General features: G+C 38.8%; 1 protein-coding gene across 4 annotated transcripts in view; it reads right to left on the reverse strand.

Annotated features, from left to right (window-relative positions):
* RHBDD1 (rhomboid domain containing 1) overlaps positions 1–17510 on the reverse strand; it is a 114847-nt gene that overhangs the window by 39180 nt on the left and 58157 nt on the right. For all 4 annotated transcript variants that reach the window (XM_060016018.1, XM_060016016.1, XM_060016017.1 and 1 more), the window contains one exon: positions 10474–10617. In XM_060016018.1, the coding sequence (XP_059872001.1) occupies positions 10474–10617 (144 nt within the window). The remainder of the gene's footprint in view (positions 1–10473; positions 10618–17510) is intronic.

Here is a 17510-nt window from a genome sequence, read left to right on the forward strand (position 1 = left end):
CCTGTGCTCCGCAACGGGAGAGGCCACAACAGTGAGAGGCCCGTGTACCGCAAAAAAAAAAAAAAAAAAAAAAAAAAAAGGAAGCCACTGAAGAAAAATTGAGTCCTATTTAAATGAACAACGCAAATATCCCTAATTCAAATGTCACTACTTGTCCAGAGTAAAAACAGTATTTTCAAACTCATATGCTATGATTTTTGGTAGAAACAAATCACTGCCCAGCAGATTATTTATGATTGTCTATAGGAAGCATTTTTTTGGTGTGTGTTCTATTAGGTACCTGAGATGCCAGTTTCTTGTGTAAGAAGGGCATTCTTTCCCTAAACAAACTATTTATTTCACAATTTTTAATTAATGTCAGGAATTTTTGCTTAAAAAAAAAGACAATCCAACCAAACAAAAGAACTTAGCCAATCATGTGAGGACAACAGTAAGAGAAATGTCATTGTCATTCTACAAGTAATACTGTCTTTTTAAACGTAGCTAAGACTGTTCTATAGTGACCACACCTACCAAAGAGTTTTCAGTGTTCTGATTTCAGGATGATCGTAATGGCCAATCCACCTCCCAAAACACAAACATAACTCCAGCTCGGCCATGCGGGCTGACTATGTGGAAGGCTACAGACAGGATCATGCTGGTCTCTTCCATAACTGACAATTCACGACAGCCTAGAAGCGCTTTTTCTGAAGAGGCCCCGACTAGGAATAGAGAAGTCTGGCCTTCTTGCCTGGTGTTTACCACTCAGAACGTGACCCCGGGCCAGCCATTTCATTTCTCTGTGCTTCTATTTCCCAATCTAAAACAATGGCTATAATTACAAATGCTTATTTCGTAGGGTTCTGTGTGGGGATGTGAACCTTCCTAGCACAGTAACCACGAGGGAAGAGGTACTGCTTGTTGACCTGGAAAGAATTCACCAGAACATTTAGTTACAGTGGTTTCTTCTGGGTGCCTGTATTATGGGTAGCTGCAAGGATACACCTCAAATGTGATGTGGTTTTTCTCCGGGTGGTGGGGTTATGGATCACTTTTTGTCTTCTTTTTGGTGATGTGTATTGATTATTTTCCACCGTGAATATGTTCTGCTTTTATAACCAGCAGGACAAATGCTTGTCCAAATTCTGAAAGACCATAATAACCGAGTTCAGGGACCCATCATCACCTGTCTCAGGCCCTCAGCACTGTCCACCCCGGGACATCTGGAATTCAGGGAGGACTTCCTGAAAAGGAGCTGAGTGCTGCTTATTCCCATGGCAAAACAAAAGCAGAATCGCACGGCAACCACAGCACGCATCTAACAGGTGTTAGCACACACACATCAGAGCAGTCTCACACACGTCATCACCTGCCTCCCTCCCTTCTGAAGACCAGAGGACTCTGTCCCTGCGGTAGGAGAAAGCTGAGAGTCCATTTGCAGCCAGCCTGGAAGGCGGATGTGGGAGCTAATTCAGGGGTTCAACTCTGCTCTAGGGTGGACACACAGGAGCCCAAGGAAACGTGGATCCAATCTAGCACCTTCCAGGAAGGTCCTGACCCCCAGGCTCTTCATGCCTGGGGAACCCAACCTACATCACAACAGCATCCCCAGGGCAGGACACCATCCACAGTAATTGGGCCATAGATATAAATGATGGGATATTAAGTCTCTTGACTTCTCCGAGTCTGTTTCCTCATTGAGTAAGATCAGGTGTCAGATATGCTGACCTCTAAGGTCACTCTCAGTGCCAGTTATGTTTGAAAATGGTTCAGCCTTGTCTCATTCTCCATTATCTACTTTAAAAAGTAATTTAAGTAAATTAAGCAAAGGATCCAAACAATAGGTCCCTCCCCAAGACTGCAGTTATGTGCTTAAAATTATATGCTAAAGTTAGGTGGTATACGTTATCTGTACTTACAATGCTTAGAAAGGAATTAGAAAGGTTCAAATAAAAAAGAATAAAATTTTATTCACTGAAAATATCAACTACTGAGTCTATGAAATAACGTCTCAAAGTCTGGGCCTTCAGCTCAAAAATAAAAAAATAGATACTGTTTTGTTTGGTTTCATATTTTAGTACAGACACAGAGAATTAGAAACCTCTTCACACCCTCAATTGTTTGATTAATAAGAATGTAAAATCCACTATAATTTTAACGCACTATTTGACATCTCTCTTCCTAATTAAAACATTTTATGAAATGGAGTTTCTTAATCACACCTATATTAATAGTTTTCTCCAATTAAGTTTGATCTTATGAAACACTGAATATACACCTCAATAACTTCGAGATTAAAAATTGTATAGATGACTTGAGTATCCAAATCATCATATTAGTAAACTTGATATTCTCTAAAATTCTTACATAACTTAGGGAATCATAGTTGCTGAAGCAGAGAATTTCATAGATGGGTAAGTAAAGTGATCAGCTCATTTCAAAAGTTACTGTATCTCTTTCCTAAATCTAATATATTGGGTAGCTGAAGTGAAGTCAGTCAGTCACTAAAACCTCCTGTCGTTCAGCAGAAAGAACAATGTTTTTGGTTTGATAGCAAAGAACAAGATTTACTCATTTCCGTACCCTGCAGTGCTTAACAGTACCATACACAAACAAGAGGCTCCAACTGGGATTTCCTGAGGAACAGAATGAATAATGATCCAGGGCAACATGATGAGTGTGCAAGGTAATATTTCCGAAACCATCAAGACTTGGTAGTCCACAAAACAGGGTCCACGTGTGGGGAAGATGAAGGGGACATGGGTAGGTGGAATTAATTCATTAGAAGTTTGTGTATACTTTTATTGCTAAATCTACTCATTAGCATCTGAATGATCCCTTTCAATAAATGGTGATTGTGGGGTTAGGTAGCCGGAGGAAAAATTATAAATTCACATAGAACTATTAATGTTAATTTCTCAAATATGTTTCAATTTCATGTATCATTATCTTTATTATTTTAGCAGCAGCTGAGCTACAGTTAATCTTTTTAGGTATAAAACCTCCACAGAAGCCTGCTCCTTCCCAATAGGGACCTAAACAGAACTCTGGTCCACTTATTTTATTATTTCTTTTCCTGACTGGGATATATTCACATGTTCTTTCGCAGGTTTGAAACATCATGTATTTACATTTCTTTATATGCACAATTTCACATCTAGATACAGTCTCAAATATCAAACTTTACTCACTGAAATGAATATCTCCAACGTAGAGAGAAGGGAGTAAGAACCTATAATCCAAAGGAAGTGTTCTGCAATGAAACTGCTTTTAGGGAATCTGGCAGATGGCGCTTTTTCATTACAGAGAACGTTTTCCTGGGGGAAAACACACCAAATTACTTAAAAAAAAGAAGTGGTCACATGGAATGAGCTGTACCTCTTCTGTCCTGGCCTGCAACACGCCTGCAAAGCCAAGCAGGCCGGCCGTGATCATTTGCATATGTTAAAAATCGCCAACTGCATTATGCCTGCACTGGGCCAGTGAAGGCTCAAATAATCATGCAACTGACGCAGATACCACCATCAAATGCATGTATTTATCAATTTAGATCTGCCTTAGACAGCTGTGTGAATTTATCTTCCAGAAAAGATCTTTCATCCGTCAGCCCTGAAACCTAGATGACAAACACTCGCCAATATTCCTGACATTTTTCAATACCCGCATCTCTTTCTAGCTACGCCCGTCCTGCTCAGTCCATTACCACAGAATGGAAGAGGAAGAAGCTTTGAAGAGGACCCAGTTCAACTCTCTTATTATAAAAAATAATAATAAAACAAAGGTCTGATCAGATCCAGTGACTCACACCTCAAGTAAGGTTAGTTCACTGATATTCCAGGACTGAAGCTCAGACCACTGAATTCCCATCCTTTTCTCTTTGTACCACACGATGAAAGATTAAAAGAACATGTACATAATTTATTCCATTTTTTTCAAAATTTTTCATACAACAATAAACAAGACATGTCATTTTTATTTACCTTGGTGTAGCCTCAATAAAAAGCAAAATATACAACACAGTTAAAATAAATTCTCTTTCTGCTTTTTATTTAAAATGTATCTGAATTGGCCCCTATGAACATATATGCCTATAAACAGGATTCAAAGATATTGTCAAGTGATCTTTTAATAATAAAAGCCCTAGATATTAATTCGGAACCCAGATACTCTTTTCCAATATGGCTCTCCTGGTAATTTTACATGTAAAGACTTAGAGACAAAGCAGCAACCAGTTTCATTCTGAAGCCAAGACCTTTGTCGTATGTCCCACCACAGCTTCACATATGGCTAGCCAGCAACCCCAACTGTACAATGTGGGGAGTGGGTGACAACTCTGCTTGATTTTCACAAGAGAGCCAAAGTGTGATTGTGGCCATTTGCCTTTCAGAAGAGTCTAAGAAAAGAAGCACACGTTACTCCACATGTCACGAGAATTTCCAGTTTTAACCAGTACACATGCTCCAGACTGGCAGATAGAAGTTGAAAAGGACACAGCTTTGTACCCAGCCACCCGCTGAACTTGGTGGCAGGCTATTTAAAAAAAAAAAAAAAAAAAGGGCACAAATTATACATGGAAGGACGTGGGGGAGAGGGGAGAGGAAAATGCAATGAGCTAATGTTCCTAGCTGGCATCTGCCTTTTGACTCAAAGAAAGGAGATGGCTCTCGTCCAAAATTTTTCTATTATTGTGGTATCAGCTGCCTCTTGGATTCGTTTATAAGAACTGAGACTGCCAACAGAACAAGACAAGATTTCTGTTAATGGTAGTAAATGTGCAAGCTTCTTGAAATAATAGGAATTTCGATATTTCTTCTACAAAGGCTACTTTGGTATTATTATTCCTGGCATGAGCTTTAGGACTTATAATTATGGCCAGGTACTATTAAGAAATATGACAACAGCAAATTCTGAGGTTAAAAAAGTTGTTACCTTGATTCTTTAATTTACTCTTCCAATATATTGAACTAAAGAAACTAATTGGTGCTGGATGTCTCTTTCTGGACTGGCATTCTACCAAATGAATTTCTATTAGTTGGCTCTTTCAAATCTCAGTATTATTGATGACTATTACACTAACTTCTTACTCTGAAAACTGGGAATCAAACAGAAAGAATTAAGCATTTACCTAGCCTTTTAAAAAAAGGACTATAGATTCTACCTACTTCATGAGGGAATGATCACACTTTTTAAAAAAAGCCAATAAATAAATTACTAGACAGATTATGTCTAGTAAATGACAGATTCAAACTAAGGATGTAGAAAACAGGAAAAAGCATCACTACTATCCTTACAATAAACATGAATGCTGGACAATCTGCAAATCAATACCTTTTCCTGAACCCAACAGAAAGCTGAGGCAGTAGGGCAGCCAACTAGACAGAAGTCTAAAACAGCATAGGAACACTTGCTTACCTAGGACAGACTCTGCTGGACACTAACAAAAAGAATTCAGCCAAAACTGTTAAACTGCTAAAGGCTGAGTGTGAGCTGGCAAGATTCTATTCATAGAATATATAACACGGAACATACTGGGAGATGCAGTACAAAGGAATTCACACCCACTTTCAGGCTCTTCTCAGGACCTCATGTGGCCCTTGCAAAAGACATATATGAGCCCAGAGAAAGTGTCCTTTGTCCTCTGTCATTCCTGGCACAGTCCTGAGGGAAAGAACAGCAGCCACTGCAGGAAAGGTCTGCATGAAAGGCTGCCTAGATCCTTCTTCCCTATCGTCCCTAAGGAACAAAAGACTTAAATGCCTGGGAGAAAGGCGAAAGCCAAGTTTCCCTTAAGGAAATGGTGAAAACCTCCTGCAGCTTAGAGAAGGGAAGAGGAGAAAAAGAAAAAAACCCTCTAAACTGGGGAGAGGGGCAGGGATACTGAGAAGGCCACACCTCCAAACCGAGGGACACAGTGACTGTGTGGACTAAGGCTTAATCAGGGCACCCCCCGGCACTGGTCTCCACCACCAAACTAAAAAACACAGGCTAACAAGTAATAGCAGTGTGCCACCGGGGGAGGGGCGACGGAGGGGATGGAGTACCTATCCCAGCTGCAGCACAAAGACTTACAACTGAAGTTCAAGCAGACATTGAGAGGCACTCTGGCAAATCAGCCCCCACCCTAAAAACAAGGTAACAGAGGAATTCGAAGTCTTTGATGCACTGAGGGGACCATACAGTACCTACTCAGTATTACTCACAGTAATTCTATATAATTCACAATACTCACAGTGCTCAGTAGACAAGATAATCCATAGGGATTAGGAGATCTGGGCAACACTATCAACTCAATTAATCTAACTAACATTTGTAAAACACTCCACCCAACTAGAGCAGAACACACGTTCTTTTCAGGTGCACATGGCATTTTCACCAGGATGGGCCATAAAATATCACAACCAGGTGAGATTTATCCTGAGAATACAAACCTGCTTCAAGTTTGAAAATCAAAATGATTTAGTATGTCAATAGACTAAAGAAGAAAAAGTACATAATAATCTCTACAAATATAGAATAAAAAATACTATTTTTAATAGCATACCTCTCCCTGCAGAAAGAAAGAAAAAAAGAAAGAAAGAAAAAAAGAAAGACAGACTTAGGTATAAGTTTAAGAAAATATATAAATATATGGAGGAACTGTATGTTCAAAAAATTTTAGTGGTGTGAAAAAATGATTACAACATAATACTGAATGAAAAAAAGTAAGGTTCAAAATAGTACATATCATATGGCCAACTTTTATAAAATAAACTCAAACCAAATATTTTTCCACCGGGAAAAAAGGGCTAAAAAGTAATAAAGGCCATTTAAAAAAATGTCTCCTTGGTTTCTCACTCTTAATAAGACAGTCATGAAGTGTTTTAAGGAAAATAAAATTGAAATTAATATAAACAATTTGCAAAGCTATTTCCTTTGTTGTCACCTGTTACTGTATAATGCACTTCAAGGAGTCTCTTCAGATCAGTTTTATTGGAACTAGTTCCATATGCTCTTAAAACATCCACTGAAAATGAAATTCTGTGGTCAAATAAGTTTGGAAAACATTAATTTAATAAATTGGTTTCTTAATTGTAGAACTAATTAGAATCGTCAGTATAATAGTGCCATTCTGGATCTTCAAGGGGGTATAGTTTGCAGTTTCCCAAACTTATCTGAATGTAGAACTTATGCAGGGAGGAAGTGAGTGAGTGAAAGAATGAGAGAGACAGGAAAGGAGAGAGCAGAGAGAGTTGTTTCGGCTAAAAATTGAAAGTAAGTTGCAGACATATTATTTTGCTTCTAAATACTTCAGTGGGTATCTCCCAAGAATCAGGGACCTTCTGCTACTTGTCCATAATACCAAAGAAAGCTAATTTCCCAAATAACATCTAATATCTAGTCCAAATACAAAATTCTCCTGTTTCCTCAAAATTTTTCTTTTATAAGAACCAGTTTTTCAAGGTTCTCATGTTATATTTGCTTGTTATTTCCTTTTAATATAAAATCACATCCTGCTTTTTTTATGATACTCTTCCCACATCCCCCGCAGGAGACCAGTCTCACTGAATTGCAGAAACCTCACGTTTTATCTGATTTCTCAACTTATTCCTCTATTCCATGTATTTCCTGTATATGGACCCCTTACATTGGAAGACTTCATTAGAGTCAGGCTAAACATTTTTAGTAAGAATATGTCATAGACGGTGCTGTGTTCCTCATATGGCATCATATCAGGAGACACACAATATCAGGCCCTCCCACCAATGATGCCGCTACGTTTGATCGCTGGATTCAGGTGGTGACTGTCAAATCTCTGTTTGCCACTCCTATTAGCATGTCCTCTATGAGGTGATACTTTATCACCATGTGAATGTCCCGTTTCTTTTTTAAATTTTTACTGGAGTATAGCTGATGTACAATGTTGTGTTAGCTTCAGGTGTACAGCAAAGTGAACCAGTTAGACAACGTCCGGTTTCTAAACAACCTTTTAACTAGTGGTTTACGGTGCTTGATGATCTTTGCAAGGCTACCAGTTATTTCATTGGTCTCTTGTTAATTTTTATTTACTTCTTTTAAAATTCCTTTTTAGGAAAATGTACTCTTTGTGGGATATAGTTAGGTGAGTTTTGACAAATGCAAAGAGTTGTGTATCCATCACAACAACCAAGATACAGAATAATTCCATCACTCCAAAAAATTCCCTCCTGTTGTCCCTTTGTGGTACTAAATAAAGTTTTGTACAAAGTCCATGATTAGTAGGCTTGCCCTGACTTACTTAACTTTTTTTTGTGTGTGGTAGACTGGGATTAATATTTTTATCAATGATAACATTCCTACTGTATTTCTAAGATTTACATCCAAGAAAGCATATCGTATTTACGTGCAATGGACAATCCAAGATAACAAATCGGACCACAGTTCCGTTAAGATTATGGCTTGTTCCAGATTAAATTAAATACATAATATCCTCACCTCCAGTAATACTTCATGTCTCACCTGGGAGTGATTAAGCAGCTGTGTGCACAGGACTAACCTTGAGAATTTGTTAAAATACACCCTCTGGGGCCCTGCCCCCAGAGGTTAGGATTCCGAGGCTAAGGCATGCTTGCAGTGATTGTAATACCAGTAGTCCACTGAACCTAGTGATTACAAGAATGGCCCCAATTATCCACCTCTCCTTCTGTGCAGCCCCTTTGCCATGTGACTCTGCAGCTCCTCCCATGAAGAGATGGAGTCTATTTCCCTATCCCATGAATCTTGTCTGGTCTCATGACTTTGCTTCAGTAACAAAATACAGCGGAACTGACGATGCATCAGCCCAAGTCTCACTTGTTTCCACACTCTCCCTTGGAACCCTCGCGCTGAGGCCTTGTGAATGAGCCTGGGCTGGCCTGCTGGATGATAAGTCATGTACGGCCCAGTCTCCACCATCGCATCAGACAACAGTCCGTCAGGCATGTGAAGGACGTCACCCTAGAGCAGCCAGCCTCAGATGACCACTGCAGACACCTCAGCACACCAGCCGAGGTCACGGAAGCCTGGCCCAGTGGACCCGTACACACAGGAGCAAGAGGAAATGTGTATTGTTTTAAGCCATGGGTGGCAGGGTGATTTTAACCAGTAACAGACAACTGATAGACCACAGTTCTGATACTCTTCACCCGACAAGTACTAATTTATCTCTTCCTCCCCGTTTCCTAGGTCACCCCCTCCACGCACACTGCTGCTGCTAAGACCGTATTCCCTCAATTCAGACACCAAGTAGTCACAATTTATGTATTCCCATCATCTGGTGTGATGCCTGGTACCCCCCCGCCAGAGGTGCTCAATCCTTGTTCGTGAAATGACTGCTGCCGATTCACATGCACAGGTCTGATCTCATCACTCCCCTGTGCAGAACTCTTACTGGCATTTACATCATAGACCAGATCCATTTTCCACGTGGCCTATTTAATTCTAGGACCTCTGTGATCAGGCCCTAGCCTCGCTGCTCACTCTTCTTCCCCTTCTTCTCTTAATGCTCCATTCGAAAGTGAAGGTGGGATGACCACACCGCTTGCTTCTGTGTCTGAGCAGATACTGATTCCTGCCTGGAAGGACCTTCCGCATCTCTGCAAACCCTACACATTCTTGAAGGTCCAACTCGAATGCCGCCTCTTCTGTGAAATTCTGGTAGATCTAGTTAAGGAAGAGCTCACCCCTTCTCACTGCCTCTAGCAATCGGCCTAAGCCTCTCCTAGGTACCTGACATTATGGTTACTTATGGCATCTAGCATGCATTTCCCCTACCAGAGATTGTGAACTTTGGGTGGTGGGGGGAGATTCCACTTTTTAACCTTCCTGTATTCTTTATCACAGTACATGAAACACAGTAAGACCTTAATAAATGTTTATTGAATGAATAGACGATTTTTACTGCTTTTTAAAAACGGTAATACCCAAACCCCGGAACAAATATGGCAAAATAAATACGGCGGTTTTCATATATCAGTTTGTAAAAGGATCTTCTGGAAAGTTGGTTAAGAATACAAATTCCTAGTCTCTGCCCACAGGAAGACTGGTTCAGCAGGCCTGCAGTGGAACCCTGAGTTTGAATTCTTATCAAGCTATTCATGTGATTTTGAGGAAGGCTTGTGGCCAACAGTTTGATACACAGCGATATATAGCCTACTTTACAGATACGAATTTCAAAGTAAACCCCTTCAAAGTTCAAAGTAAACCTAAGAATTTTTTTTTAGGTTCCTTGACTTTAATGACAAAGCACTGAGTGCAGCAGACCTATAAAAAGAACCACTTTAACAATACATACATAGTCTGGCACCTTATTAGCTTAAGCTGCTAGGAATACGGCATCACACCCCATTCTTTGTAATCACAATCTGCACACATTTTTTCATCTACATATCCTTTTTATAAACTATTTAAAGTTTAATTTGCTACAAATAGTCCTTTTTCAGACATCTCACCACGTGAGGTATGTACTTTAAAATAAAGTGAAGGGCGCCAAACTCCTACCTTGGTCCCGGAGGCTGGCTCTTAGCGCTCTCTCCAGCTGTTCCTCTTCACTCAGTCCCGCTGTATACGCGTCAAAGTTCCTGGGTACTTCTTCAGGGTAACCTGGCCTACCACGTGGGTAATAATCCTGATATCCAGAGTAGCCTACAGGCACAATGAAAAAGTTATGGAATGCTGCCATGGACTATTCTTTTCATACTTCCTATTTTGTTAGCAAAGACAATAAAATAATTTATGTCATTCTTTTGACTACAGTGATAATCCTCAAAATTAGAGGATTCTAATCTAATCTAATCCTCAAAATTAGACCGATGGATGGAGAATGGCTCCACGAAGGTGGGCGATGACTGTCCCGTCACTGTTGTAGCCACAAGGCCGAACACGGGACTGGATATGAATGAGTCCTTATGTGCTGAAGACGAAGAAGATGTTTATTTTTTAAATCAATTTTTACTGGAGTCTAGTTGATTTACAATGTTGTGTTAGTTTCAGGTGCACAGCAAAGTGAATCAGTTGTACATATACACATATCCACTCTTTTTTAGATTCTTTTTCCATTAGGTTATTACAGAGCATTGAGTAGAGTTCCCTGTGCTGTACAGTAGGTTCTTATTAGTTACCTATTTTATATAAGAAGATATTGAGCAGTTTATATATAAGAAGACATGAGCAGTACTGGAGAGGGGACTGGAAAATGGGCTATTGACATATGGAGTGGATTCTTTCAGTTTAGAGCTACTTAATACTTGGAGTATTTTCAGTGAAGTCCTGGCTGGAGTCAAGGGAATGGTTGAACTGATAGCTGATAAAGCCTTACTGTCTGGTGGCTCCAAACAATGAGAGGCAGACCAATATTTACAACACATTCTGCCAGGCTTCTGTGCTAGGTATGATACTTCAGAGGCTGATAACTACATCGAGAAATACAAGCCAGTGTGTCTCTAATTAGAATCCTAAGTCAGAGATCATAGTTTCTATTACTAGCACTTCCGAGAAACTGGTTGCAAGATTAAATGAGAGAAGAGACAACCTGGTCATTAAATAATGCTTTAAGAATCAAACTTCGACATACCATTAATAAAGGGCAAAGTTGACTTTTGCAAGGTACTTCCATCGACCTTTTCAAGTCCGTTTGAGTTTATTCCTTACATTTTTCTTTAATCACCACTTTTATGGAATTTGTTTGGAAGATATTATTTTTCCCCACAGACGATTACCAATCTAATTCTGGTATAATGAGAGAGAAGTATGTTTGATTTTTTTTCCCTTCTCTCCTTCCATTATCACACCCTTTGAAGATGATGTTTCAAATGTTTAATTAATGTGCTTATTATTGATGAAAATTCCTACCCTTCATAAGTCTTGTGTCATATGTCTCCATATCACCCACCATAGCACATGCCTGAGTTTAAGCTTCTTATTGCTTTAAAAAGACTAAAGAAAAAAAAATATCAAGTCAACAAGGGGAACACTGTAGGGCAGAACCTGGTTAATTGAAATTTCATATTCAGAATTTTTGATAATTGGTCTTGAGGCTATTTTAAAATTTACTTTTGTGTTGGTTATGAAAAAAATGCTTTCCTAATATATGAGATTAAAATGAAAACAGTTAATTTCCCATAAAAAGCTTTCAGGCACTCTAAAAGTCTTTATTTTCAAATAAAAAGTGAAAGGACAATAAAACACACTAGTTTCAGCTGATAATATATGTGTTTAGATAAATATTTGTCATATAAAGTATTTGTGTCTATTGGTATGTTTTTACAACTTTCATGAGATATAACTGACATACTATATAATCCATCAATTTAAAGCATGTAACTCAACGGCTTTTAGTATATTCATAAGAGTTGTGCCATCAATACCATAATCAATTCTAGAACATACCTATCACCCCCAAAAGAAATCTGTACCCTTTTAGCTCTCACCCTCTGACCTTCCTAGCCCTAAATAACCACTAATCTACTTTCCATCTCTGTAGCTATGCCCATTCTGGACAATTTTATAAACAGAATCATATAATATGTGGTGTTCTGTGTATGGCTTGTTTCATTCAGCATAATGTTTTCATGGTTCATCCATGTTGCAGCATGAATCAGTATTTCATTCTTTTTCATGGCCAAGTAATACTCCATTGTAGAAATATATCACATTTTGTTTATTCACTCATCAACTGATGACATTTGGGTTATTTCTGCCTTTTGACTATTGTGAATAATGCTTCTATAAACATCTGCATACAAGTTGTTATTTGGACATATGTTTTCATTTCTCTTGGGTACATACCTAAGAGTGGAATTGCTGAGTCATATGGTAATTCTATATTTAACCATTTGGAACCACCAGAATGTTTTCCAAAGCAGTTACACAATTTTATATTCACACAAGCAACATGTATGGGTTCATATTTCTCCACATCTTCACCAACACTTGTTATTAACTGTCTTTTTAATTATAGCCATCCTAATGGGTGTGAAGTGGTATCTCACTGTGGTTTTTGATGACTAATGATGTTGAGCATCTCTTCATGTGCTAATTAACCATTTGTATATCTGCTTTGGAGAACAGTCTATTCAGAGCCTTTGCTCACTCTTACTGATTACTACAATACTCTTCTATTTATCATCTATTACAAAATCTTCTATGTTGGTACTATTTTATTTAATGTCCTTGAAAGTCACAGACATGAATGATTTAAACAAACATTAAATAAAATTGTTCAGGATTTCGGGGGCTAATCCTTTCTTCTAATGTAGTAAAAATTAATGGGCATTTACTAAATACCTCCTATAACGCAACTTCCATATTCTCTCTCACATGTTTCCCATGTCAGAATATAAACATTATGATATTTGAATCAGGATAAGGATATAAGTATACTGAATGATTTAGGACTGAAATGGGATCTGGACACAATTTTTAATAAGGACACTCTTCCTCAAATTGGTCTCTACGCAATAGAACAATCAGAAAAATTCAGCTCCCACTACTGTGTTGGGGAACACCCACCAGCAAGGTTCATATCCTGAGATAAAGACGACTGTGGCACTGCTACAAATCTTGCTTTCTATGCTTCTCACCAAAAAAGCCAACAAATAAAAAATAACCCCCCCAAAAAAAAACTTTTCTATAAGGGCAAATGGTCAAAACACAATAAATGTATCTACTTCACAAAGAATAAAAGAAAGGGGCAACCATTCCAAAACATAATAGAATATTTATGGATAAGTCGCTGAATACCACAGGATGCTTCAGTAATGCCTGAATAGAGAGACTGCCCAATTCCCTAAGAGTGCCAATTATTTTATTGCAACACAAAAAGCACATTGGGCACTTTCCCATATGGCTCATTACCACTTTCAAATCCCTGTGGAAAGTCATTTTGTTACAGAAGGTCTAAGCAGCATTTCTACCCTCTAAAATATTCAGCTCGTTCAAAATCCAAAGTAACCCCAAAGCTCTGAATAGCTATCTATGCAGATACCGGAAATAAGACATACGTCTATAGAGTTTCAATTGACAGGTAAATTTGCTACGATTTGAGGCAACATTTTCTTGATAGAGAAAAACATCTTTCCTCGTGTATTTCTTTTAAAATACAACCGAGCAGTGCCTTAACAAAATGTAAGCCTACAACTCTAAACATCTGAATATTATAAAATCTAATTTGGTACTTGTGAGACAAAACATGGGGAGAGAGAAAGGGAAAGTTTTAATGCCTTAAGTCAAAAAGACTAGTGTGGTTAAAGGTTCTATATCATCAGTCATAAATCATCAACAGGACCGAAAATCCCATCAATATCTATTATAATGAGAACAGGTCTCCTAGGACCAAAAATTTTCTACAGCTGTTCCACTGGCCCAATCAGATTTTTTTAAATCTTCATAATAAACATAGCTGGAAAAACCTAACAATCAAACACTTAAGATAAAAAAGTTTAAATTATATCCTGCAATGAATACTAGTTTAATATTTTTTTGTAGTTATATACTTTGGCTCCGTAATAAAAGAAATTCTGGTTATCATTATTCTATAAACTACTCCATCTGTTCCTTATACACATACCAGAATTTCACAGCAAAAGAGATCAAGAAACACCACCGAGATTAGAAAAATTGGTAACAGCTTTTTAAACATTCATGAGGTTCTCTGACCTATAAAGACTTTTCCAGCTAAGGATGGCCATATTAAGAATAAATCATTACTTGTAAGAGATACATATGCTCTCATAAAAGTTCCCTAGATGACCATTAGTATGGCCACCGGGCCTTATGTAGCTCTGCCTTTGAAGAAATCCAATCACTTCAGTGGAAGAAATATAAATATGGTAATCTTACAGGGAATAAGAAAGAAAGGTGAAAGGGGCTTTTATTTTTGCCTTTGATTCTCTGGCCTATGTGTCTGCTGTGCTTATGCCTCTTTCATATGAAGGAGGCTTTTTGCAGGTTTCCGTTTTTCCTTTTTTTTAAATAAGTTCAAAAAAGATGAAAGAAAAGTCAATACGGGAAACTTCCCTAATTTGTAAGGTTAAATCAGTAGAATGTCCATCTCATATCCCTGTACAATAGAAAAAGCAGCAGCTAGGAATCAGTGACTTGCATTCTTAGTCCTAGTTCTATAACTAACTACCGGTATGACTTTAGCCAAATTACTTAACATTTCTAAACCTCAATTCCCAGCTGTCACACAAGATATTAGGACTAGGTAATCTATGATAGTTCAAGTCATGTCTGTGCACAAGTATGTTATTATTACTCTTTTCATCTAGAGGAACATTCTTGTTTCTTTTGGAGACTTAAAAAATGAACCAGGAGACAAGCTCCTTTTCCTCTAGCAACTCTGAGGTATTAGGAGCCATGTCCTCTGCCTACTAGAGAGAACAAGGTCAACAGGAAGAGAGAAATCACAATGGGAGACAGAACCAAAATGGTCTTCCTGTACAATTCACCTCTTCCTAGTCACATAGGCCGAGAAACCTCTTCTTATACTTAAGTCAGTGTAAACTGGCCTCCATGACAAACAACCAAAAGAACCCAATGCTCTTCCAAATGACTACATCAGCTTTGTTGACAACTGATCATCACACCTCCTCTCCTCGGGTGAGTCCACAGATAGCAGCAGGTGAGCCTGCATTGTCCAGCAGCCGTTCCTCTCCTACACCAAGACCACGCTTCTAGGATTCGAAGCATCCAGATCATCATCAGCAAAAGCCTCAGAGTAAAGCCTCTCTGGGCAGCAACAGCATTCATCTCGGTAGTCCCCAAGCCAATCACCTAAGCCTATGGTTTTCGTTCCTGAACCCATTAGAATCACCTGGGAAGCTTTAAAAAAGAAAGTCAAAGTCCCTGTCTCTATCCCTATTCTAACTTAATTGGCGTGGGTTGAATTCAAGGCATGGACATGTTGTAAAAGCGCCTCAGGTGATTCATACAAACAGCCAGGATGGATGACCATGCTCCGAGCCTTTAGAACTACAGCAAAAACGTATCTTCACTATAACTCCCACAGTGTCACTCTACTGAATACATTGTTCAGTGGCACTCCAGTCCATTCTGGATAATCCCAGACAGGCTTTTTCATAAAGGACTGAAGAGCCCTTTCCTTTCATGGCTTTCCTTAACTTCTACTTACTCATCAAGACACAGCACCCCACTTCTTCTGGGTAAAACCTCCAGTGACTACAGCCCTGCTCCTTCCTTCCAGGCTGAACCCCGACTGCACTACATTAATATCGCTGAATTGAACTTCTACCTCTGCCAGGAAGGAGTAACTGGGACTGGACTAGCCCTTCTACTTAATCTTAAGTAGAAGTCTGGAGAAAATATATGAAACAAATGTTTTTAGACATTGTACAATTGGCAGTACAAGATTTTGAATCTTGAGAGAAAGGAAATAAAGGAAGCCTGGAGGCACTTTCCAGAGGTGGTACAGGGAGCGTGAACACAATCAGATGCAGCAGGCTCCCTGAGTTGAGCTGGAATTTGCAGGGCAGAGTACAGCAAAGAGAAAACTACGTGCATAGCAAAACCTCCAGAAATCTTCATGGGGTCGCCTGGAGATGTTGTTGAATATTAAGCCATGAGTGTGAAATTCCATGAGACCAGGCAAAGGATGCCTGAGAGCTATAAACTGAACAATTCCCAGAGATCAGGCAGGGCTGGGAGACCTTTGCATTCCAACCAGCCAGAGCAGAGTCCCTGCTGAACAAAGGGCATTCAGGAGAGATCCCACAAAAATAACATCTCAGCCACAGCACAGAATTAACCCTAGAATAAAAGTTACTTTAGACCCACCCTCAAGAATTAAAGAATAAGCCCCAGAAGGATCAAACTAATCATCAGGAAACTTAACTGTGTGCCAGAACAAAGTCCAGTTTTCTTTAAAAGGAAAGAGACTCTAGCACTCAATACCACAAAATACACAATGTCTAGCATCCAATCAAAATCACAAGATAAAAAAAAAAGATTGTGACCAGGAAAAAAATCAGTCTAATGAAGCAGATGCAAAAAATATATAGATAAGACAGAATTAGCACTCAAGGACTTCAGGATAGCCATTATAACTATGCCCATGACTTAAATAAATAAAAACATGAATTTAATGAGAAGAGAAATGGAGGATATAAAAGGGAACTAAATGGAACTTCCAGAACTAAAAAAGAGAGCATCTGAGAGGAAAAATTCACCAGATGGGATTGACAGCAAATTCGACATTATGGAAGAAAGATCACAGAGCTTGAACACACAGCCACAAACACTATCCAAACTGAAGCCCACACACACACCAAACAACATAAACAGAGCCTCAGAGACTTGTGGGACAACATGAAGCAGTCTAACATTGGTGTAGGTGAAAATCAGATGGGAGAGGATATTCTTTAGTTCTTTAGTAAGACAAAAGCTAGAAGAATTGATTACCAAGAGACCTGCACTAGAGGAAATGGTTACGATAGTTCTTGAGGCAGGAGAAAAACGATACTACCTGGAAATTTGGATCTGCACAGAAGAACCTTCTATTTCTGCAGATCAACTGACAT

This window comes from Delphinus delphis, chromosome 7 (genome assembly GCF_949987515.2).
Source record: "Delphinus delphis chromosome 7, mDelDel1.2, whole genome shotgun sequence".
In the NCBI taxonomy this organism is placed as follows: Eukaryota; Metazoa; Chordata; class Mammalia; order Artiodactyla; family Delphinidae; genus Delphinus; species Delphinus delphis.